We start from the raw sequence: 24,523 nt of genomic DNA on the forward strand, positions 1-24,523 counted from the left end.
TACTGTAAATTTATGTAAAATTTGCCAAAAAAAAAATCATTATCAGTTAACAAATACAGTGGTCACGTTACATGTAAATAAGAAAAAAGAACAACCAATGAAAAATAGTACATTGGGAGTGGTTGTAACTGATGTTTTTTGAGCAATAAAACTACTTACTTAGAGCATCTCCGTAAGCTAATTGTTAAATTAGCTTGTCATGCCACATATGATTTCAAGCTAAATTCTTTTTGTAGCTATATTTGTGTCCCAATGGTTGGCTACTAGCTTGCTAATTAATAAGTTTGACTTTCTCAATTAGCTTTATAAATTTAATTATTTTAATATATTAATCTCCTAAAATTTTGAAAACTTTTTCTCAAGCAAATTTGCTTGGCCAAGCTAACTGTATTTTTTAGCTCCAATGGTCAAGCTAGTAGCTAGAAACTTTTGAAAATTGCAAGCAAGTCCCTACCTACAACCATTGGAGTTGCACTTAAACCAAAAAAAAAAAAAAAAAAAAAAAAAAAAGGGTTGTAAATAGTAGTAGAAATTGACTCACAGTAGACATTTCAAAGTAAATTTCTTGGTATTCAGAACTAATCTGTTTTCACTCTTTCAGTAATACACAATACACTTATACCAGATTATATGCCTCAAATGAGGAAGGTCCAGAACAAAATTGGTGAAGGGCAAATTTTGACCATGGGTTACGAACTTACAATCTTACAGTGCCTTTACCTAGGTATACTATCTTTGCTACTTATGCTAAAATTACAAACAAAAACGGACATACAGGGCGAGTATATGGGTCCAAGGGAAGCTGAAATTCACACTGATGATAAGCAGAAAAACAGCAGGAGCACTCGTTCTACCTGAAGCTACAGCTAGCCATCAATGTCCTCATCCATGCATCTCTTGAGTTCATGTGTCACCATTTTCCGTCCAGCTTGACAGGCAGTCAATATAGAAGAAACAATGTTTCTCTGCAAATCTTTGTACTGTATTGCTAATTGTACATCCCACTTCTCACTTAACCTTGCAAAATGCAAAAACATCAGCTTTAGGTTCAACATCTTAGTGTTTAAACATGTGCATTAAATAGTTTCTTCGGTAACTAACCTGTCTTCCAGCACTGAGTCATCAAGTCTTTTCATCATGCCATCAAAAATCGCATAAAGGTCATCAAGAACCATCATCTCAGTTTCCAAGCTTTCTTGCAACTGATACAATAATAAGCAAAAAAGTGGGTATGAGCTTCCAAATGTGAAATCATGATTCAAGACAGCCTTAAGCAACACAAACAAATTTTGTCCATCACAGTCTCGATGAACCCAAGACTTCCCTACTTAATTCCCCAATATCATCCTCAGGATACCCAAAACACCCTCGTGATGAACAGAAAAATTCACCACAGTTAATAATAGGGTAAAGCTACTGCACAATCACCCAGCTTCATTGCTTGAATACCATCTGAATTCTAACAATACACTTCCTAATAAAAATGTCTGAGGTTGTGGGCTTGTGGCATTAATTCATACGAAGTATTAGCTAAGTAGGTGACCTTATGATGTTCAAAGTCAGACAAAAGCAAGGCATACCAGTGTCATAGTATGCAAGCCAGGATTCACAGCATTCCGTAGATGCTCTAAAAGTGGTGATGGCAGTCCATAGTAAAAGAGGCCTTGGCTGGTTAAAACTGAAAGCCAAGTACCCCGAACCATGTGTGTGGTAGAATCTTGACAGCCTTCCTCAGAAGAGCAGTCTGGGCCTGCTTCAATATCTACAACGAATTCAATATCAATAAAAAATTCTAGAAAAATCTGATATCAATCCAACGGAGATGATAATAGCTCTGAATAATCAGAAAAGAGCTTTGACTACATTTATTGTAAAATATATGCAAAACTCACCAAGCGGGATAATATCACACAAGGGTTCAGTTCTTGTGGTACAAACCCATAGAAGGTGAGCAGATGAGAACTAGATAGATTTCCATAGCTCAGATAGCATTGCTCGCCCCTATTGCACGGTCTTGAGAGAGGAAATTTGAGTGTGTTTGTCACCGAGTCTACTTTTCCATAATGCAGAATATGTGGGCAAACCTGCAGACAAACAAGATCATATTTACTGACATTCAGAACGAGATTGGCTGTGAGCCCGTGACTCACATGGAAGCGATAAAGAGGAATCCCAAGATAGATATGCTGCTTTCTGGTCATTAATTAAGGGAGTTTATCCAAGAAAGATAAGGTAAACTTCTTATTGATATCAGAAGCTCAGATAGTTGATCCAACAATAATTCATAGATGGGTATTTCAACATCCTTAATTTGGAGCATTGATTAATAAATTATTGAAGGTCAATCTGAAAATTGGAATACGTCAACAAAATGATAAATACACATCACTCTAGCTAACTGAATTGCCCAAAATTATACAAGGGGAGACCTTGTGCAAAAAAAAAAAAAAAAAAAAGACGAATTTTAGACAGGGTTACTAGCAAGGTGAGTGTATGAGTGGATGGGATTTTCTTCTAGTTTCTAGTCTTTCTGCAATTTGAGGATGTAACTGGGTTATAACTAAGAGTAACTAAGACTATGATTTAGCCGTGTGAAAAGCTGGAAACCAATTTTCTGAAATTCTTTCTAAATTAATACTTGTACAACAAAACAAGAGAGTGAGAAGAAAAGTGAACATACAGAGTGGTTTAGGAAACCTGCAACAGGGATCAAACATGTCTTCAGCTTTCCATCAGGAAACATAATTTTCATGGAATTGGAGTACCATAGCTCACATGCCCATAGGTACTGCTCCCATGTGTAGAACTCTGGTGAGAATAAACCAGGAAAACTCACAGAGAGAGCAGGAAACAACTTATCATATTCAGAACGCAAATGCTGCAACGAACATATAGACAGATATGTAAGCAGCTGGTAAAATAGTAAAAGTATAGAAAAAGCAGTAATAATACTCTCACCATCTTAAAGATAAATGTCTCTTTATTTTCCTTGTCCCAATTATGTCCCCTCATTCGTTAATAGATGCACATTCACCCATTTTTCTTTCCCTACTCCAATTATACAACCACACAATTGGTCAAATCCTACTCAATAAATAACTCTTTAAGTAAAAAGTTCTCCAAGGACATTATCTTCGTGAGAAAAGAATTATTTAGTTTGGTGTGGTCAACATCTGAACTCTGAAAAAAGCAAGTGTCAACAATGGTGAAGCAATGCTGCAGGGCATAGTAGTCATATAATACACATTGTAATGAAAATACAAGAACCCTTCAAATTTATAGACCTGGGATATTCTTTAATACAATTCTAGTATTCTTATTTTTCACGGACAGTAAGCAAATCAATGTCCAAATATGCAAAAAAATGAGTTGCTACAAATTATAAATCCAAAGAGATTTTATATCAGTACCAGGAATTCCTTTAACCAAAATGTATATTAGTGTTACTATACATTTTACTTCCAAAGAGAGAGTAATTATCTACTCCATTGTCCACATTAGTTCCACGAACTCCTTTACCACAACAAAGCAGAAATACTATTAACTACATTTTGATAAACAAAAAAAACGTTTTAGACAACCTGCTTCGCTTGTAATATCTCTTCTAAGGCCAAGGTTCCATCCAAAGTTATCGTCGCCTCCACACCAAAGCTCAATCCTATTTGAAAGAATACATATGGATTTAATGAGATCACTATAAATAGTGTGAGAACTTTTTGTTAAGATTCGGGGGATCAGTTAGACAAGATAAAGCTGGTAGAGCATAGGAGATAAATTCTTAAGAAGTAATCTCCTAGATGCTAATCATTTAGCTTCCAGGTGATCATAATGAATGGGATAAATGTAAAGCTTAAAACATTTAAGAAAAGAGTTAGGCAGCAGGACAAACCAGTATTAAACTGTTCGGGAAGTGCATCAAAGTAGAATTTGTACTTCGAGTCAATGTTGTGCCTCTCCCTCATACTCCACAACAACAACATAGTTTCAGCGGAAATGCCATCTATCTTTTCCAAAATATGAATCTGATTAGAAAAGGAATACAAAGTTATTATTATTATTTTCCCTCATAAATATAACAACATAATGTATCCAACTGTTTGGGAAATCACGTAATTCGGAAGGTGCTGAAGGATGGAGCACTTTGAGTCATAGTACATGTATTGATGTATATAGTTTATGCATATGTAATCCTTTTGCCAAATGAAGCATACCATGTCAGATTCATAGACAAGGTCTTCTGAGATAATAACAGAAATAGGTATCTCCAGAGCTATGTCTCCAACCCCAAGGTCTTCTGTTGCCAGTACTCCTCTCCCAGCTCCTTCAACATCTAGGTTGTCACAAAATGTAAACATCAGCACAGGAAAGGATTGTAAGCAACTTTCCTAATAAATACCTCTGATTTGAACAAGTTTAAATTAGAGCATTCCTGACATACAAGCTATCTGCAGCTTAGATATGAGACCATGGCTTTCAGCCCAACTCATAAGATGCTTCTCACTGTTACATGCTTCCTTTACAATCTCTGTTTCCAATTTATTTTTGTTCCCAAAATTGCAAATTCTTGAGATAATTGCAACTCGTAGAGCTTTCAGTGAAGCATTAGTCACATCACTTTTCCCACTATAATGATCAACTAGAGAGAGGACACAATTGAGAGCCTCTAACTCATTCCGAGGACTGTAAAATTCTTCTGTTATACCCTCATCTAAAGCACTAGCACCAAAATAAAGCTCCGTCTGCACCACAAAAAAGTTAGCTTTTCAGCATTACCGATACCATGAGTTCCAGAATATTTAAGCATTCTGATGAGCTTTATCATCCTGTACTAGAGCAAACATACAAAGTACTGGATGGACAATATGAATATAACATAGAGTGGATACTTTAGCTTTCATGCTGAATTGAAAGGAACTATTGACAGAGCCATTTATAGTCTACAGCCGAGTTTAGATGTATATACTTAATAATTTTAACCAATAAACCACTTACCTCATTCAAGTGGATTATCCGAGCTCTCTCAAGCAAGGCATCCAACTTGACTCTCAGACTATGAGGAACTAAAGTCTTCTGCAGGTATACACTGTCACTTGGACCAAATCCCTTATCTTTAAGCAATTTCTGTAATAAAAAAGAGACCCCATAAGTTAGCACAATAATCCAGATAAACATGTTTAATTTATTCATGAATTAAGCACAAAGAACTGTCTTCAGGCATCTCGCAAGCCTTAAACCAAAAAACCTTGATAAGTACATAAGGATAAGCCAACTCAAACACTATCAAGTAAAAACAATTCAAAGTGCTCTGACTTCATTGCTTCTAAAAACGTCTCACTCCATTTAAAACCCTAAAAACTCCCTATAACATGATTACTACAAATAACAACACCAGTCAATGACATTCCAAGAAACAATTCCGTCAAATGATCACATCCAGAAAGTAATGATCACTCCCTTAAACCAAAAAACCTTGATAAGTACATAAGGATAAGCCAACTCAAAACACTATCAAGTAAAAACAATTCAAAGTGCTCTGACTTCATTGCTTCTAAAACGTCTCACTCCATTTAAAACCCTAAAAACTCCCTATAACATGATTACTACAAATAACAACACCAGTCAATGACATTCCAAGAAACAATTCCGTCAAATGATCGCATCCAGAAAGTAATGCATTAAAACTAGGTCATTAACAATCATTAATATGATCATGGATCAAACTGGTCGAGCCCTGGAGTCATAACACAGTTCCTAGTCCTCCTAAATCATACCAGTTTTACCTAGTAACTTAACAGATGAATTATCAAATCAACTGTAACAAGTCAGCAACTAATCCAAATAGCCAAAAGCCGAAAAAGGTGAAAACTATAACACTAAAATAGAGAAATGAATCACACAAATTCTTCCTATTTTGTAAATCCAATGCTTAATTTTTCAATTCAAATTTTGGAAAAAAAAAATTAATAAATAACTCACAAGCTTCTTTTCAAACAAAGGGTCATCTTCAGACAATTCCACAACCAAGAAACAATCATCACTCCCACCTACATTATTTGAAGAAGACGGCTGCAATTTAACAAAGATCAAAGTTAGTAAAAACCCATTAAAACATGAAACAAGATTTATAACAAGCAGTTAATTACATAAACAATGTTGATTTCAAACACCCAAGAAAAACCCACATTCAAATATAACTTATATTTGCCCACCAACTGTTTGATAAAAGTACATACATCATTAGAACAACAAATTCAAAGAAACTTTAAAAAGGATTCTTATGTACTGTTTTTAACTTACCAATTTCTTTCTGAAATAGTAATTTTAGTAATAAAATGAGCAAGAAAACAGAGGAGTACAGGTTAATTCTTCATGACCAGTTCAAGGGAATTCAAATAAATGGATCCAAGAAAATTGGAGTTCATCAGATTATGGGTAAGAAAATTGAACCCAGAAAATTACAAGATAGAAATGAGCTAAAATTGTAGCGATTTTACCTGATTATCTTCAATGGAAACCACCATTGTTGCGAAATTTTGGAGTAGAGTTTAAAGGGAAGAAGAAAAGTAATAGAATGTCAGTGAACTTTAGCGTCTCTTAAACTAAATTTGATGAACTCTAAAGCCCTCCAAAAGCTGAGAAATGGTTTTCAAGATTGTTTAGTAACTTTGCTTAACAAGTTGTGATTATGATTTTACTCATGTAAGTCTTAACTCGATTTGACCTTCATAGTTGATAGTTCGGAAGTGTTATGTGAGTTTTTTGTTTTTTGGTGTTGTTGTTGTTGTTGTTGTTGCTGCTGCTGTTTGACAAAGAGAACTTCGTTACAAAGTCTAAAGGAAACAAACTGCATTGGTTGTATAAGTTGTTCGGATTATACTATTTTATGATTTCGGTGAAGCGATAGTTACGTTGATGGCATTAATTTTGTTTTGGTTTTGTACAAAACAATGGTTTTATTGGGACGTCTTTTTGTGTTTGGATTGAGTAAAATTAATTTCAGGTGTGAATCATATTCTTTTGAGTCGATTGAGAAAACATTGAAGAGAATTAAGAAGTCAACACTACAGTATAACCATGGTTTGCCTTATGCGTTGCACGATTTTTTTCTTTTTTTTTTTAAATACGAGTTCATTGTTATTAAAATCCCAATTTAAATCTTAGAATCTTACGATTTTACGATTCATGTATGTCATACAATTCGATTTACGATTCTAGCCGATTTTATATATTTCTCTTAACTAGCGAAATCCTTACAAGTTTAAAACATGCCTATGTAGTTATTTATAACTATATATTGTCAATTATTGGTTGCTTAATGAGTAAACAACTATTTTCTATTAATAATTAGGTTTCAAACTCATAATTATAATATATTTAATTAAATTTGAATATGTCGTCTTGATTATGCATGTCGATAGAATCTTACGATTATACGATTTGATTCTGAGAACCCCTTCTGATTCAAAGTAGAATCCCGATTTTAATAACTTTGCGAGCACTTTTTAAGTCTTTAATTGGGATGTGTAGTCACAATTTCATGTTTTTTGTTCAATTGTTGTCTTGAAACTTGGAAGAAAAAAAAAGATGTCATTAGTAGTTTAGACGTGAAATTCTTTAATGAGAATATGACATGTATAAAATCAACAATGACCTATATAAATGTACGGAGTATATCAAAGTACATCTCATCTAAATCTAAAGTTAAATACGGAATAAACAGCTTTTGTGCACGAGTGACAAAATAAAAACAGTACAGTAGATATTGTAATATACGAATAAATACACGTTCAAACTAATTTTCTATTGTTCGGTAAGATACTCCGAATTTAATAATTATAGACCCATTTTTCAACAAATTATTAGACCAAATTCAAAGGAAACAAATCATAACTTCATTAACTCCTAGTTATAATTTACATCAAAACATAGAAAGAAAAATCATGGAATAATACTCTCCTAATGCAAAAATTCAACCCAAATATTTATTTTTTGTTTTAATATAAAATAGGAGAGAGAAAGAAAGGGAGTCAAGTATTCCATGACCTTAATGTTGATTCTCTGACTATGAAGATTAACTGTCGTAGTGGGCCCCAACCCCAAACACCCCAACCAATGACAAAAATGTGATTGAGTGAGTAGGCAGTACTACTTCGTACGGTCGTACTCTGCTCCTCAACTCTGTTACCTTATATGTTGTGTGCAGATACAGATGATTATCACCCATTTTTAGTGAGAGAAAACTTATCAAAATTAATCTGATTTTTGAGTGAGAAACAGTCACACAAAAACACAGCATTTTACTCGTACATTAATACTCATTTTAACCCCTAATTCACCTCAAACAAGGTTATCTCCCTTCTGTTTCTCTTGTTGTTGTTGTTGTTGTTGTTGTTGTTGTTGTTGTTGTTGTTGTTGTGTCGTTGCCGCCTCATTGTTGTTGTTGTTGTTGCGTGTTGTTGCTGTTTATCTTATTGTTGGTATAATTCACCATGTCGCCATTTCTGATATTCCTGAAGTTTCTTGCTACGTATTATTTGTTGTTATCAACTGTAGTTTTTCATTTTTTGTGTTTGATTACATGTATGCCTTCAATTATTCTTGCAGTGAATATAACATTGTATCTCAATCTTTGCTTTAGGAGTATTTTTGTTATTATTGTGTATAATATAATAAAATCAAAATTAGACATTACTACCGATTTTTTTAAAAAACTTTTTTGGGTAATTGGTTAATGAATTTGTTTCATTACAACTACTCCCTCCGTCCCAAAAAATAACTCTTGAGTCTTGACAATCACCATTGCACGTGTTTTTAGGGCCATATCTTATAAGTGAGTTATCAATACTTATTTTATTGAAAAGGTAATTGCGGTAGTAGTAAGTGGAAAAATAGATTTCTAATGAGAGAAGATTTTAGTACAAAACTTATTATAGATTTTTAGTAGTAAAAAGAGAGGTATGTAAACAAAAACATGTCACAGGTAATTATGGAATTAATGAAGTAGCTATTAAAGCTCTAATTTTTTATTTTTTATTTTTTTTTTCCCACGTACGCAGGGTTGACAATTTGTGCAAACGAGCTTACGAGCCATGAGTGTGTATAGCATGATGAATCCGAGTTTAGTTCTTTTAATGTTGGGTATGATCTGTGTGACCACTGCTTCAAGTGATATAGAGATGGTCTTTTCTCTAAGAAAGAGCCTAATCCGAAGAAAAAATACAATTCCTAGCTGGTTTAACACGGATACACCCGTCTGCAACTTGAAAGGTGTGGAATGTGGAGGATCGAAAGTTGTTCTTGGGCTTAAGCTACCTTGTAGCTCTTCAGCGCTAAAGCTTCCAATTCCTAGTAGCATAGGGGAGCTAAAACATCTGAAGTTTCTTAATCTCAGTCAGTGTGGGTTGGTGGGTGTCATTCCTGCAAATATATGGAGCCTTGAGGAGCTCCAGATTCTGGACCTGAGTCACAATAAACTGTCTGGAACTCTGCCTTCAACAGTGTCCAGCCTGAAAAGTCTCAGGTATCTTGTACTTGATGATAACAACTTTTCTAGTCACTTGCCTTCGACTATTGGCCTTTTAAGTGATCTTATTGAGCTGTCGGTTAGTACCAATCTTTTCTCTGGGAATCTTCCTCCAGAACTTGGAAACCTTTCGAAATTGGAGTCTCTTGATCTTAGTAAAAACTCTTTCTCTGGTGCCCTCCCTTCAAGTTTGGGTGACCTTGCTAGTCTCTTATTCTTTGATGCTAATTGCAACGACTTTAGTGGTCCTATCTTTTCTGGGTTTGAAAAGTTAACAAGCCTTAAGAAGATTGATCTCTCTACAAACTCCATAAGTGGACCCATACCAAAGAATATAGGGAAACTGAAGAACCTAACTTCAATAAACTTGGTGAACAACAGCATCAGTGGAGTAATTCCATCCTCTATTGGCAAACTCAGGGCGCTTCGTGAGCTCAAAGTCAACAAATGCAAGCTTACAGGTGCCATACCCCATAAATTAACTGAACTATCTAACTTGGCTTGCTTGGATATTGGACAAAACTCGTTTGTGGGAGAGTTGCCAGCAAACATTGGAAATATGACCCATTTATGGAGCTTGCTCGCTGCAAATGCTGGGTTGAGTGGGAGCATCCTTGGACAGCTGGGCAACTGTAAGAGCCTTGAGGTTTTAGACCTTTCCCGCAACTCTTTCTCTGGTCCTTTGCCAGATGGTCTTGCGGGGATGGAATCAATTAAAACTCTGAAGCTTATTTCCAACCGCTTAACAGGGATGATCCCTAGTTGGATTTCAAACTGGAAGCAAGTGGAATCTATAACGATGGCTGATAACCTCTTCACAGGGTCTATGCCGTCACTCAATCTGCAGAATCTAAGATCGCTCGACATGAGTTCTAACATGCTTTCTGGTGAGTTGTCTTCAGAAATATGGAATGTGAAGTCGATAGAAAATTTGTCATTGGCAAACAATAACTTCACTGGAAGCATTGAGAAGACCTTCAGGAACTGTGGTGGCCTGACAGAATTAATATTGTTTGGAAACAATCTTTCTGGTGAGTTACCTGATTACTTAGGTAATCTCCCTCTGACCACCCTAGTATTGTCAAAAAACAGATTTCATGGAAAGATTCCTGATCAGCTATGGGAGTCGAAATCTCTTGAGGCAATAGCTCTTGATAATAACTTTCTTTCTGGAAAGATTTCTCCAGCTCTAGCTAAGGTTCAGACATTGCAGAGACTGGAATTAGGTGATAATTTTTTTAAAGGGACCATCCCAGCTTCCATTGGTGAGTTGAGGAACCTCACCAACCTTTCTCTGCGCGATAACCAGTTGACAGGAGAGATCCCTAAGGAACTTTTCAACTGTACAGGCCTATTATCCTTGGATCTTGGTTCAAACAACCTTATTGGTCATATTCCAAAGTCCATTTCAAGATTGAAATTGCTGGATAATTTGGTATTATCCTGGAATAACTTCTCTGGTCTCATACCTGAAGAGATATGCTCTGGATTCCAAGAGATGCCCTTGCCAGATTCCGGGTACACTCAGCATTATGGTATGCTTGATCTCTCCCACAACAAGTTTGCGGGTCCAATTCCTGCATCAATTGGTCACTGCTTTATAATCAGGGAACTGTTATTAAACAACAATGAGCTAAATGGCATCATTCCTGTTGAGTTATTTGGTCTTTCCTACATGACCACCCTGAATTTGTCTTCCAATCATTTAGCTGGTCCAGCCATACCCAAAAATTTCACGTTGAAGAGTCTTCAGGGCCTTATTATTTCCCACAATATGCTTTCTGGTGCTATTCCTGATAACATGGCCTCATTAATGCCTCGTTTAGCTGAGCTGGATATATCATGGAATTTTCTCAGTGGTTCACTGCCGCCATCCGTGCTCAGCATTGAAAGACTGTTCTACCTGGATATCAGTGCAAATTCTCTTTCGGGGACCATACCTTGTCACTTTGCATCTCCCAGTTCGCTTGTTCATCTAAATGCTAGCAGTAACCAATTTTCTGGCCCCCTTTGTGACTCTCTTTCAAACCTAACTGCCCTCTCCTATCTTGACCTGCACAGCAATGCTTTGACAGGAAACCTTCCACCCTCAATATCAAACCTTGCTTCTTTGACATATCTAGATCTTTCTAGTAACAATTTTGAAAGCTATGTTCCATGCACCATCTGTGGCATTGAAGGTCTCTCCTTCATCAATCTCTCTGCCAACAAATTCCTGGGATTTGTGCCCAAGTCTTGCACTGAGCATACTGGATCATGCTTAGCTTCTGCCCATCGACCAAATAAGACCCGTGTTTGGGATGCCATGATTGGGGCTATAGTCTTTGTCCTTGTTGTTCTAGTCATCTATCTGGGTAAACAATGGATATTGAAGCGAAATGCGTCACTTCTTGACAGTGGAAGGGTTGGACTTGTAACAACGGTTGAGCGAGGTATCAATGAGCCATTAAGCATTAATCTTGGTACATTTGGCCTTTCTCTCACCCGCTTTGATCATGGAGAAATATTATCGGCCACTGAAAATTTCAGCAAGACACATAGAATTGGTGCTGGCGGTGTCGGTACAGTGTATAAGGCATCCCTTCTGGAGGGGCGAAGCCGGCGAACTATGGCTATCAAGCGGCTTGATAAAGGACACTTTCAAGATGATCGACAGTTTCTAGCTGAGTTGGAGACTATTGGAAAGGTTCAACACAGAAACTTGGTTCCATTAGTTGGGTACTGTGTCTTTGCTGAGGAAAGGTTTTTAGTATATGAATACATGGAGAACGGGAGTCTTGATGAGTGGTTGTGGAACCGAGATCCTGGGGTGGAAGCCCTAGATTGGCCCACCCGCTTCAAGATCTGTTTGGCGACTGCCCAGGGCATTGCCTTTCTGCATCATGGGTTTGTGCCTCACATCATTCACAGGGACATTAAGTCCAGCAACATACTACTAGATCACAACTTTGAGCCCAAAGTCTCAGACTTTGGACTGGCCAGAATAATAAGTGATTATGAGAGCCATTACAGCACCATTCTCTCTGGCACATTAGGTTATATTCCTCCCGAGTATGGGCAGTCAATGGTGGCGACAACAAAAGGGGACGTATACAGCTTCGGAGTGGTGATGCTGGAGCTGGTGACTGGCAGGGCACCAACTGGACAGGCTGATTGTGAGGGTGGTAATTTGGTAGGTTGGGTTCGTTTGATGTTGGCCAATCAGATAGAAGATGAGCTGCTTGATTCGTTTGTTCCACCAATGTGGAGGCATCAGATGTTGAAGATCATCAGTATAGCTCAAATGTGCACCAATGATAAACCTACAACAAGGCCTGAGATGCATCAAGTAGTACAGTTATTGCATGAAATAGGAGAGTAAAAGAGATAATTAAGTTCCCATTGTTTGGGAATTTGGTATTCATTTAGTTATCGTAGTCGTGTACACTTTGGTATCACCAATCTTACTGCTTTCAGCAAAGTATGAGTATGTAATCAATGACAGAATGTACATTATCTCAATTGAAAAGGTTTGTTTGCGATCGCATTTTGATCATTACTATTCTGTTCCCAATCAACATTGCTGTTCATTTTAACCTCATTTCTTATATGGTTAGTAGCTGGTAAACTTTGCTTCTTCCACTTAACATGTAATATCAGATTTGTTCTGCTATCATAATAAAACAATATTTAGTTGTGCCCAAAAGAAATCAATCTAATTTGATTGAATCGAAATCTCAACACTCATTACTTAATAGTGATTGATGCATCAAATCATCATTTAATTCTAAAACTCTATTCCAAGAACAGATACAGAAGGAAATGAAGACGATGAAAACAGCAGAACGCAACATAGAAGATGAAATAGTGCAGCATATAGCAATGTAGCAGGCTAGCAGAAACACAGCAGTAGGAAGTGGAATACACCAGGAAAAGGACAATAATATTTCAACACCTTATTTCTACATTTCAATCATAAACATCATCCAGCAGGAAATGGCATACTTTTCCTCGATACATTTACGTCATTTAGTTAGATTTGCAGATACTTAGATCAGCTCAATATTTTTGAAAAAAAGGTGACGTTTATATGAAAGTATATCAACCACAATTACAAAGATACAATTTCTGAGTGTCAACATTGAACCATTGACAGCCTACATAGGATTCGAACCTACATTCCTCCATGCAAGCGCATAGTGCTCTACCGGTTGAGCTAATAGGCTTTACAATACCTAACAAATCAACACATCATAAGTAGGCATAATTCTGTCAACACAACAACAGCAAATTCAAGATTATTGTAAATTAATATCACCAGCTCTCACCACCATAACCATTCAACCTTCAATTTCATCGATAAAAGTCGTACTGAATATTGACAACAACATAAAAAAAAAAAAAAAAAAAAATTAAAAAAATTGCTAAGACAGTAGCTAAAAATTGATCAGCATCATCACCAATAATTGTTATAACAACCTAGTAAATTGGCAATTGATGATTGATAATTCAATTAAAAAAACGGAAAGACAATAAACCTAATTGATCCGTTAATACAATTACAAATTAATCAATTAACACAAACTTAAACCTAGGTTTTCAGAACTCTAATTTTGATTCAATTACTTGAACAATATTCTTTAATTGTTCCTTTTTCCCCAAAAAATACGGAAAACGAAGAACATTCAAATGAGTAGAGAAGTAACAGCGGCAGAACTACTAACCTGCCGGTGAGAGTTACGCCGGAAAATCGTATTGACGGCGGAAATGGTTGCCGGAAAAGAGGGAAACGGCGGCGATTGGTTGCCGGAGGTGTGGTGAGGATGGAGAAAAGTGTTCGGGAATCGTGAAATGGTCCAAGGGGATGGGCCATGTGAAGAGAGTCAAAACGCGGTCCAATTTGCACGAGACCCGCGTGCACGGATCTACGACTTGAATTAATTCAAAGATTTGAACTTTTTTTTTTTTTTTGAGAAATAAAATTATTTAAATTTCTAAGTTTGGATTTACTATGATGTCTTCGAAATCTTTTTATGGTAAGTAGATATGATCAATACCTAGATAGGTATGAAGCTTTTTCAAAAAAATGAAAAAAATTTGATAGGGGGATCGTATAATAATATAGTTGACTTACGAATGCTAGTAGCATACCTTTTCATAAAGAGATCATGATCCAGATTCATATACGTGGCTAAAAGGATCAGAGCAAACATCGATATCATTGGATCGGATCTATAAATTTAAGTATTTAACATGTATGCAAAGATTAAAATATTGATCTTATTAGAAGAGTTTTCCTATTTGAAGTTTATATTAATATTTTTCTTCTAGTGAATAAATAAAATTGATCATTGAATCATATTAATATGTACTTCCATTCTTAAAGATTGTAATTGTTTCTCTGATCAAGCAGATTAAGATATAGGTGCTCTCATTTGGACATTTCGACCACCGTCAAGGACGTATCATCATCACAGTATAACCATCAAGCCCCAGCCTCTCAATTAGGCTATAACCCTTACAAAAATTTGCTTTAACAGCTGAAACTAGTCCACCACCATATCCTCAACACAACCATTATCATATCCTTGATGCTTGGGATTATGCATTCATGCCCAGTAAACACAAGCATGGTTTAGCTAGGTCCTTCTATTGTTATGGTCGAGCTATTTCATAGCCTCAACTTACTCCCTTAGACTAGATCCTAGTAAAATTGTGAAAGTTGTGATGAAAAGCTCTCAAAGAAGAAATATGTGGAGTAATTCTATAAGATAGTCCACTTTATAAAGATTAATAAGGGGAAAATTCACAATTTTATACATGTTGGTAGATTAGAAACGTCACAAAACAAATACCTACATAAGAACTAATTAAGTTCTTCTCAATCGACGAATTGAGCCATCAATTTGAGGCACCAACCTCGTCGCCATCCTATCTACTATTACTTACTCCATCATTGAAAATCATCCAAGCAACCACTTATTACACCAGTTTTGGGCTCCCCATATCTCTCTTGCTTTATGCTTGTTCATGGGATAATCATGCATGTCAACCACATCTCCAATAATTTCCAACAACAATCTCTTTTGACCTTGCATGCCACCAATCTATATCTTTGCAATCATAGTTGGGTCCTAGTATTTTCATCTTATTTTTACTTATTTAAACTATTTCAAATAGAAAAAAAAATAATTTAGATAAATTTCAATAAGAATAATTAGTACTAATATGATGATAAATATACAATAGTAAAGTAAGTTCATATAAATTAAACTAACAAAAAAAATAAGGATTATTCAAATGAAATTCACAACAAATTTTAAATTTTAAAAATAAAACTTAGGTGAACAGAATATACCCTATACCTTTTTTTTATTTAGTAATCCGTATTTGATAGATATTTTGTTGGTTCATGGCTTTATGTAGTACCATTATTTGTACAACTATGGACTTATATACTAAAGTAGTGGCCACCCACATCCATGTTTCCCACTTGTTTTTATTTGCCAAATTAAAGAGTACTTGACTAACTCTCTCTTAAATTGAAGGATTAATTAATTAATAATATTAATGCAACTTTTTTATTTATAGTATGCCCATTATGTTAGTAGCTGTGAAGTATAAATTCTAAGTTGCTGTTAAACAAAATGCACCAAATTTTGTACACTATTTCAACTAACCTAATGTTTCCCCCTCATAATTATATTTTCTCAATAATATGAAATTTAATTTTAACTACTATAATTGCATTATCCAACAACACCCTAAAAAAAATGATGACATGAAAATGAAATAAGCAACCCAAAAATTCAATATTGAACCATCAACCCAATTGGCCACGTGGAGAAAAGATGACCATTATAACCTCTTTAACCATGATTAGTAAAAATGGTGTTAGGTAAGTTGACTGGTTATTTCTCTTAAGACTTGTAAAGGATGTTTGTTTGTGGTGGGGGGTTGGTGAGCGTTGGCGCCCTATTTTTTTTTCTCTTCTCTCTTTCCACCTCCTTCCCCTTCACCTTCTTTACATCACAAATTAATCTACCCCACAAATTAATCCATCCCATCACACTTTTTTTTTTTTTTTTTTATATCGACGTAAACTTGTATACAACAGGGGAGATCACTCCACTTAATCTCCACTATTTACCTAAAAATTCATCAAGATCTGCAATTGATATTTATTTACTAATAAGCAACTATGAATCCAGGATCGTGTATTTATTAATTAACGACTATGATCGCATTGTATAGAGTTATGTAATGGCAATCATATACTATATCAATGATACGATTAAAAAACATATTAGAAAAAAGTAACATTATGTTTATATTTAATACGAAATCACCACACAATTTCTAAATTTTCATGCTAATCATTTAAGGAGATTGACTTAGAGTTCTCTCGTGTATTGACGTATAATATATAATCCGTAGTAAGATTAGTTGCTTCAAAACAACAAAAATTTGATTTCAGGTATCGATTTGTAATCCACTCATGTTGGCGTATAGGCTATAGCAAGTAACGAGTCTAGTCACTTCAAGTTACAAAAACTCCAATTTTAATTACTAAATTTTATTTCATTCTAGATACGGAATATCACTTCATTTAGTAATGAATCATACTACGTAACATATACACATACACTCGTTGTATACCAGACCGACATTGATCAATTATTATTATATATAATATTAAAATAAAAAAAACCCCAACAAAACTTACATTATTAATACCCCTTCCCAACTTCCATCTCCCTTTCTCTAACTCTCTCTTCTTCCTCAGGAGTCTCTCCTACCCCCACCTCACTTCCAACCACAAAACTGGAGGAGAGAGAAAACTCATTTTTGCGAGAGACTCCATTTTACTTTCTTCTATAATTATTTCTTCCCACCATTTTTCTTCCATTTTTAATTTCTGGGTTTTAATCAAATCATCCAATTTCTTCAAAATCCCAATTTTTTCATCAATAAATCAACCAAATTTGATCTGGGTTTTATCAAATGGATTCCAACCCAATCAAGGTTTCACCTTTAGATCTAATGAGTGCCATTTTTAAGGGTAATTTCGAGCAGCTAAACGCGTCGTTTGAAGACTCTTCTGCTGCTGCGATCATCGTTGAAAATCGTGAAGTTGTCATGTTTGTTACAACCTCCATTGCTTTACTCATTGGTGTTGCTTTCTTGCTCATTTGGAAGAAATCCAACGGCGGTAAATCTTCCAGAGTTGTATCGGAACTTCCTAAGCCGTTGATTCTTAAGGAGGAAGATGATGTTGATGTTGACGATGGCAAGAAGAAAGTTACCGTCTTCTTTGGTACTCAAACTGGAACTGCTGAGGGATTCGCCAAGGTTTTTATTTTCATCCTTGTTTGATAATTCAATTACACTGATTGACGCGTTATTGATCACTAATACGAATACCATTTTCAAAAGTATATTTAATGCTAGCTCGTATATACCGTATTTTTCCTATTGGTACCTGGAAAATTGGATTTGTTTTATTGTACTGTATATGATTTGTTTAGAAATATGTGAATCTTATTTTATTTTATTTTGTTTCATTTTAATTTTGTTTGATTGGTTAATAATTTTGCTGTGTTTTTACTTTTTTGTGGTTGGTAGGCGTTAGTAGAGGAAGCCAAAGCAAGATATGATAAAGCGACTTTTAAAATTGTTGATTTGGTAAGTTTGACCTTTTTCCCTTTTTCTCTATTTATCTTACTTTTATTTTAATTTTTGTAACTTACTTTAATTTTTGTAATATTTGGATTTTAATTTTTCAACTTTGAATAATATGCAATAGAGGGAAAGTGTTATAATTTGGTATTTTGGAATATGTTCTGAACCTTTGAATAATGAATAGGATGATTATGCTGCTGATGATGAAGAATATGAAAGAAAATTAAAGAAGGAATCTTTAGCTTTCTTCTTTTTGGCAACGTATGTATCTTCTTCTTTTCCTTGATTTCCCTTTTTCAATTGATGATTGTATGTGAAGTAAATGATGAATGAAATGCTTGATTCAGGTACGGAGACGGCGAGCCGACAGACAATGCAGCAAGGTTTTATAAGTGGTTCTTAGAGGTATAAAATTATGAGTACATTTTAGTCGAATTCTGTTTATGTCATTGTCCATTTAAGATTGCGGTCCATGTATGGATTCCAATTATCTTAGTTGGTAAAGTGTCGGGGGTGGTTATTGATATGTGAGTTGAATTATGTCTACTTCATTGTCCTTTGTAGCTTTGTATACATTTTAATGATGATGGAGTATGTTAGTATGTTATGCGGGGCATGTTATTATGTTATGAAAATTTCGCTTTTGATTTAATCTTCATGTTTCTTTACTTGTACGACTTTGAATATTGACCTTAATTAATTAATGTAGTGAGCTGATTGCATGATGAAAGAAGTTTTTTCGAATAATCATTATTATGGTGCATGAAAAAATTTGATTAATAAATCGTCAGCAAATCAATAATAGGAAATTCATTTGTTTTTATATAAGTTATGTTGTTGTCATTGAAAGATTCTTTGGATCCTAAAAATGCGTAAAAATTCTATATTACTTGTTTATTGAAAGTGGGTGTTCTTTCTTCTGTATTATAGGGCAAGGACAGGGGTGAGTGGCTTCAAAACCTCCAGTACGGAGTGTTTGGGCTTGGAAATAGACAATATGAGCATTTCAACAAGGTATATACTTCTTTCACCTAAAATCTTATCCTTCCCCACTTGGATCGCTTCTTCAGAAAATGGTAAATTTATGTCCAAGATTAAGTGTAACATCGTCCAAACCCCTCAGCTAATACTATGACATGGTCTTGTAGAAAGACCCTTTACAATAGCTGAGCCATATCAACCTCTAACCATCACTTGATTTGAATAGTGCCATATTGGGAATTTTATTTTTAACCATTACTATTATAAGATAATACACTTTTTTGGACTTTCTTAAAATAGCATGTCATTATTTTTGTAGACAAAGTGAATTTTATTTGGAAGTTATTTTTTATTGTTGGTGTTAATGGTATTATTATTTCAATTATCAACAGGTTGGTAAGGAGATTGATGAGCTTCTCGCTGAGCAAGGTAGCTTTTACTTATTTTAGTTGTTCTACTAGTATAATATATGCATCAATTTGATTGTTGAGCTGTCAGTGACAGTTTGCATGTAATTGCAAATGACTTCTTAATTGTTTAATTGTACCTTGTTAGGCTTAAAATTATGAAAGTAGTTTCTTGTTGGGAACTTGTTAGAAAGTCCGAGAGAATTTCTTTTAATTGCTCCAGTTCTTTGCTGTTAGACAATTGACTTGCTTCTTTCTCATTTTTATGGTATTTGTGGACTTGGATCATTCATAATTACGTATTGCAGTAGGTGAACTTTAAACTTATGCTTCTTGAAGACACTTTCTAGAGGAATTAAGAAAGTATTTGTGTTTTGCATAGATATCTCTTTGAAACTATTGATGATCAGACATTTGAACCTTTTAGATGAGAATCATGGGTAGTGCAGCCTTTTGAGTAACATTCATAAAGATCTTATACTTGCAAGAGATGACCTTTTAATCTCTTATGTCAATCGCAGGTGGAAATCGCCTTGTTCCAGTTGGTCTTGGTGACGATGACCAGTGCATTGAAGATGATTTTTCAGCTTGGTATTGCCTGGAACTTTACTTCTTCGGTTAAAATGAATTTGTAATTTGGTGAAAATATACTGAAGTCTGTCAATTTCAGGAAGGAATTAGTCTGGCCAGAATTAGACGGGTTGCTTCGGGATGAGGATGATGTAGCTGTTTCTACTCCTTATACTGCTACCATACCAGAATACCGTGTAGTTTATCACGAGGCTTCTAATGCGACTCAGCAAGACAATAGCTGGGCTAATGCTAATGGTCACGCTGTCTTTGATGCTCAACATCCCTGCAGGTATAGTATAGAGATTGATTTAATGGATGAAGACCTTAGAATTTTGTCTTGTTCTTCTATCTGATTTGGCTACTATATTGGTGAAGATCAAATGTTGCCGTGAGAAGGGAACTACACACTCCTGCTTCAGATCGTTCTTGCACCCATTTGGAATTTGACGTTGCTGGTACAGGACTAAAGTAAGTTTTACATCCTAGATCCATGGTTCATACATCTAATATGCTTTTTTCCTGCCTTCTTTGTCCCAATGGTACATGTTGTGCTCTTTATTTGACTGCTTGGGAAATCTTGGCAAACTGATTCTCCTCCCGATCTTCTCTGATTCTAATTTGTGTTTATTTTTTTTAGATATGAGACAGGGGATCATGTTGGTGTCTACTGTGAAAATCTTGTTGAGACTGTGGAGGAAGCTGAAAGGTTACTAGGTGTGAAACCTGATACTTTCATCTCTATCCATACCGATAATGAAGATGGCACTCCTGTTGCTGGAAGCTCACTGCCACCGCCTTTCCCGCCTTGTACTGTTAGAGAGGCTCTAACTAGATATGCAGATGTTTTAAGCTCCCCTAAGAAGGTTTGTTATATCCTATCAGCAGCTGGACCTTCATCTTTTGTATGCTTTGAATGGTTCATCAGTCTGACACGTTTTTCTTTAAGTCTGCTTTGCTAGCGTTAGCAGCTCATGCTTCTGATGCCAATGAAGCCGAACGACTGAAATATCTTGCATCTCCTGCTGGAAAGGTGAAAAGGCTTTTTATGTCATTTAATAAATATTACTCCTATAGCCTTTTCTACTTGTCTTTTAAATAGCTTGAGTTATGCTCTGCAGGATGAATATGCCCAGTGGATAGTTGCGAGTCAGAGGAGTCTCCTTGAGGTCATGGCTGAGTTCCCTTCAGCAAAACCATCACTTGGAGTTTTCTTTGCTGCAGTGGCACCACGCTTGCAACCAAGATTCTACTCGATCTCATCCTCCCCACGGTAATTTATTCTCCCACTTTCTTGGTGAACATGCTATTGACATTTAAATTTTCTATCTTCCTTGGTGCACATGCTATTGACATTTAAAGTGATTATATCCGTCATTATTTAACTAGTTTATTTAAGCTTGATTTTAGTATAGTATAGTTTGACAGACTGCCAATATTGAGCGCTTCTATCTTGTAGTTGGCCATCTCCCTCTCTGTCTTCCCATTTTGATTGCTTCTTCTTAGGTCCTGATAGTTGTTATTCGAGCTCTGTCATCCCTCTGTGTATTGCTATCCTCATAGCGAATGAAGAGCTGGCAACGACTGTAGTGATAAAGGAGGATGATTTCTCATCAATAGTTGCTGCTTGTTTGTTCTCTTATTGCAACTGAAATGGGATGCTGTGAATTGCTTGGATATGTTTGTTCCTAGTTCATTTAGAAGCAGTCTAGTTTGGTTATTGATTGTTACTACATACAAATTCGCTTATTTTTTGAAATAATTGGCTCACAGATGATGGTGTGGTATACTAACCATTACTGATTTGGCTGTCTTGTGTGTGCAGAGTGGCCCCATCAAGGATTCATGTTACATGTGCATTAGTTCTTGATAAAATGCCCACTGGAAGGATTCATAAAGGAGTGTGCTCAACTTGGATGAAGGTTTGTTTTAGTAGAATATTTCTTGATTCTATTATCAAATTTCTTGTTAGTGCAGTCGTTATAATAGTCTTTTGCCTTTGATTCTGGAGCCTACTTTTTGATTTGGAGAAGGGGTAGGGGGATACCTATCTATTGCGCGACCAGTTGAGGGTTTGTTGGTTGGTTATAGACTACTGGTTAAGTTCATAATTCAATGGCGAGAATATGACAATGTCTTCAACTTTCTTGTGGAAAAGTAAATTTATGTACATAATTTGTTGGGCAATAGTTAAATGATCCATCCATCGTATTCCTTTATTGCCTACTTGAAATCATGTTCTATTGATGGGATAAAGCTGAATGAAATGCGAAGTATATTGTTTTTGCATCTGATTAAGCCCTTCTTTCTAACCATGTATTTGTCTTTTCAGAATTCGTTGTCTCAAGAGGAGACCCATAATTCTAGTTGGGCACCTATTTTCGTGAGGCAGTCCAGTTTCAGACTCCCAGCAGATGCATCTGTCCCAATTATAATGATTGGTCCTGGAACTGGATTAGCACCTTTCAGGGGCTTCTTGCAGGTTTGATTGACTAACCAATATTTCTCTTTATCAAGCGTCCTTTTCCTGTAATATTTTAATACTCATATTTTCCGTGGTTCTCAACATCAGGAAAGGTCTGCTCTGAAAGAAGATGGTGTGGAGCTTGGGCAAGCATTATTGTTTTTCGGCTGCAGAAACCGTAAAGTGGTGAGACATACTTGAGTTTCCTACCCCATTTTACATTATTGCATATTGCATCTTATATTTAACGTGTATTGATGGATAAATTTTTTTTCGGTGAAGGATTATATTTATGAAGATGAGCTCCAGAACTTTCTTGATTGTGGCGCACTTTCAGAGGTAATAGTTGCTTTCTCACGAGAGGGCCCCACGAAAGAATATGTACAGCACAAAATGATGGAAAGGGTATGCCTACATCTTCATCATTGTGAACATTTGGTTGGATACTTGGATAATCAATAGGATGTAAAGACATCATAAATTTTAATTCTTCTTTTTATTGCCAATTCTAGGCTTCAGATGTGTGGAACGTAATATCCCAAGGAGGTTACATTTATGTTTGTGGTGATGCCAAAGGCATGGCACGCGATGTCCACCGCACCCTTCACACAATTTTACAGGAGCAGGTATGTCCACATGTAAAAATACTTGAGGCTAGGATCACTTGCATATATATACGACACATTATATGTAATTAATACAATTCATTTAACAGCACTAGTTGTTTTCTTCAGGTCCCCCTTTCTCAAGTCCTTTGCAATTTCTATGGTTTTGAATGGTTCACAGTAACTAACCTCCAGCCTTTGATTAATCGTGGTTTTAAGAAAATTTGTCAAAAACATCTTTTCAAGCACTTCCTTTTTCCTCCCCCGAAAAGTGCTTTTTAAAAATGATTTATTTTAGCTAACCACCTTTTACGATAGTTTTTTTTCAAATTAACTCTGCTAGCCTCCTTAAATGGCCATTCTGCTATTTAAGGCATTTTCAAGTAAATTTGTCAATTTGAAGCTACCAAACCAAAGGAAGAATATTGCAAAGAAACTAAAATAAAGTCTTCTAGTTGTGAAAGTGGTTGTTTTTAATAATAATGGTTTTTCAGGTAGCCGTCAATACATGGCGGTAATGATAATGATTGGGTATTAAATAATAGCAGTTCAATGTCCGTGGAAATGCATCTTCACTTTCAAATACAGTGTGTTATTCTTCATAATTTTCCGTTATCACTTGTTACCGGTCTTTGCTGTGGTATCAAGTGAATGGATATGAAGAAAAACATCTGGAGATGAATTTACCTTGGACTTGGGCATAAAATTTTCCTTGCAAACATACTTACAAGCTTATTCCCATTTCCTTCATTTGTTACCGTCAACCAACTTATTACACCGATATACTTGGTACATACTAGTGAGTTGTGAAATGTTGTGAGGATACTTATTGGTTGTTGATTAATTGGTTTGTAGGGCGGTATGGATAGTACCAAAGCAGAAGCCATGGTGAAGAATTTGTCTTCTACTAATAGATACTTGCGCGATGTTTGGTAATGACGCGGCTTATTAACATTCAGAAACAGCAGTTGAAAGACACAAAAGTTATCAAAGGAAAGAATGGAAGGAATATACATTTGTTACGATTACCATCCTTGAAAGTGATAAGGATGCTTAATCGTAGCTTAGTTAATTATTTATATAATTCATTTTTCTGTAAGATGATCTTTTTATTTTTTTTTATTTTTCTTTCTTTCTGGGCGGGTAATTATTTACATTTTGTAACATAATAAGTTGATATCTAGAAGTATAGTCAAGAATTGAAGGAATTGTAATTTAACAGTAATTTTGTGAGACAGAAAGCTGTAGCATGTATGAAAATGGACCTTCTTTATTATACAGTAAATGAATTTATGCATTTACATTAGTTACA

The 24,523-nt window shown here is 35.5% G+C and overlaps 3 protein-coding genes and 1 long non-coding RNA gene across 4 annotated transcripts; 2 read left to right on the forward strand and 2 right to left on the reverse strand.

The window, feature by feature from the left end:
- Positions 1-549: 549 nt before the first annotated feature.
- Positions 550-7,443, reverse strand: LOC110692245 (N-lysine methyltransferase SETD6-like). Its single transcript, XM_021869239.1, is given in 13 exon segments — positions 550-1,017; positions 1,102-1,202; positions 1,581-1,762; positions 1,893-1,914; positions 1,917-2,084; positions 2,681-2,878; positions 3,582-3,658; positions 3,890-4,022; positions 4,212-4,330; positions 4,439-4,739; positions 4,993-5,121; positions 5,977-6,066; positions 6,495-7,443. Coding segments are annotated over 13 exon segments (1,698 nt in total). The 5' UTR covers positions 6,522-7,443; the 3' UTR covers positions 550-866.
- Positions 7,444-9,089: 1,646 nt separating this feature from the next.
- On the forward strand, positions 9,090-12,884 carry LOC110692347 (leucine-rich repeat receptor protein kinase MSP1-like). The gene has a single exon (XM_021869354.1). It carries the CDS (start codon positions 9,090-9,092, stop codon positions 12,882-12,884), a length of 3,795 nt encoding a protein of 1,264 aa, XP_021725046.1.
- Positions 12,885-13,426: 542 nt separating this feature from the next.
- Positions 13,427-14,579, reverse strand: LOC110692246. The gene is made up of 2 exons (XR_002505438.1): positions 14,227-14,579; positions 13,427-13,737 (listed from the first exon to the last, which is right to left on the reverse strand). It is a non-coding gene; the product is annotated as an uncharacterized LOC110692246 (long non-coding RNA).
- Positions 14,580-17,214: 2,635 nt separating this feature from the next.
- On the forward strand, positions 17,215-24,523 carry LOC110692247 (NADPH--cytochrome P450 reductase-like). Its single transcript, XM_021869240.1, has 18 exons — positions 17,215-17,854; positions 18,128-18,187; positions 18,369-18,445; positions 18,532-18,589; positions 19,115-19,198; positions 19,558-19,594; positions 20,094-20,163; positions 20,243-20,434; positions 20,521-20,613; positions 20,783-21,008; positions 21,092-21,175; positions 21,264-21,415; positions 21,968-22,064; positions 22,475-22,624; positions 22,715-22,792; positions 22,889-23,011; positions 23,119-23,232; positions 24,067-24,523. Exons 1-18 carry the CDS (start codon positions 17,507-17,509, stop codon positions 24,145-24,147), a joined length of 2,124 nt encoding a protein of 707 aa, XP_021724932.1. The 5' UTR covers positions 17,215-17,506; the 3' UTR covers positions 24,148-24,523.

The sequence above is a fragment of the Chenopodium quinoa genome, unplaced genomic scaffold (assembly GCF_001683475.1).
Source record: "Chenopodium quinoa cultivar QQ74 unplaced genomic scaffold, ASM168347v1, whole genome shotgun sequence".
Lineage (NCBI taxonomy): Eukaryota > Viridiplantae > Streptophyta > Magnoliopsida > Caryophyllales > Amaranthaceae > Chenopodium > Chenopodium quinoa.

Bases quoted from the DNA above. Each gene is read 5' to 3' on its own strand.
- LOC110692347 (XM_021869354.1), top strand. From the start codon at position 9,090: ATGAGTGTGTATAGCATGATGAATCCGAGTTTAGTTCTTTTAATGTTG.
- LOC110692247 (XM_021869240.1), top strand. From the start codon at position 17,507: ATGGATTCCAACCCAATCAAGGTTTCACCTTTAGATCTAATGAGTGCC. The intron at 18,188-18,368 runs GTAAGTTTGACC...AATAATGAATAG, and splicing joins CTTTTAAAATTGTTGATTTG to GATGATTATGCTGCTGATGA. The intron at 19,595-20,093 runs GTAGCTTTTACT...TGTCAATCGCAG, and splicing joins TGAGCTTCTCGCTGAGCAAG to GTGGAAATCGCCTTGTTCCA.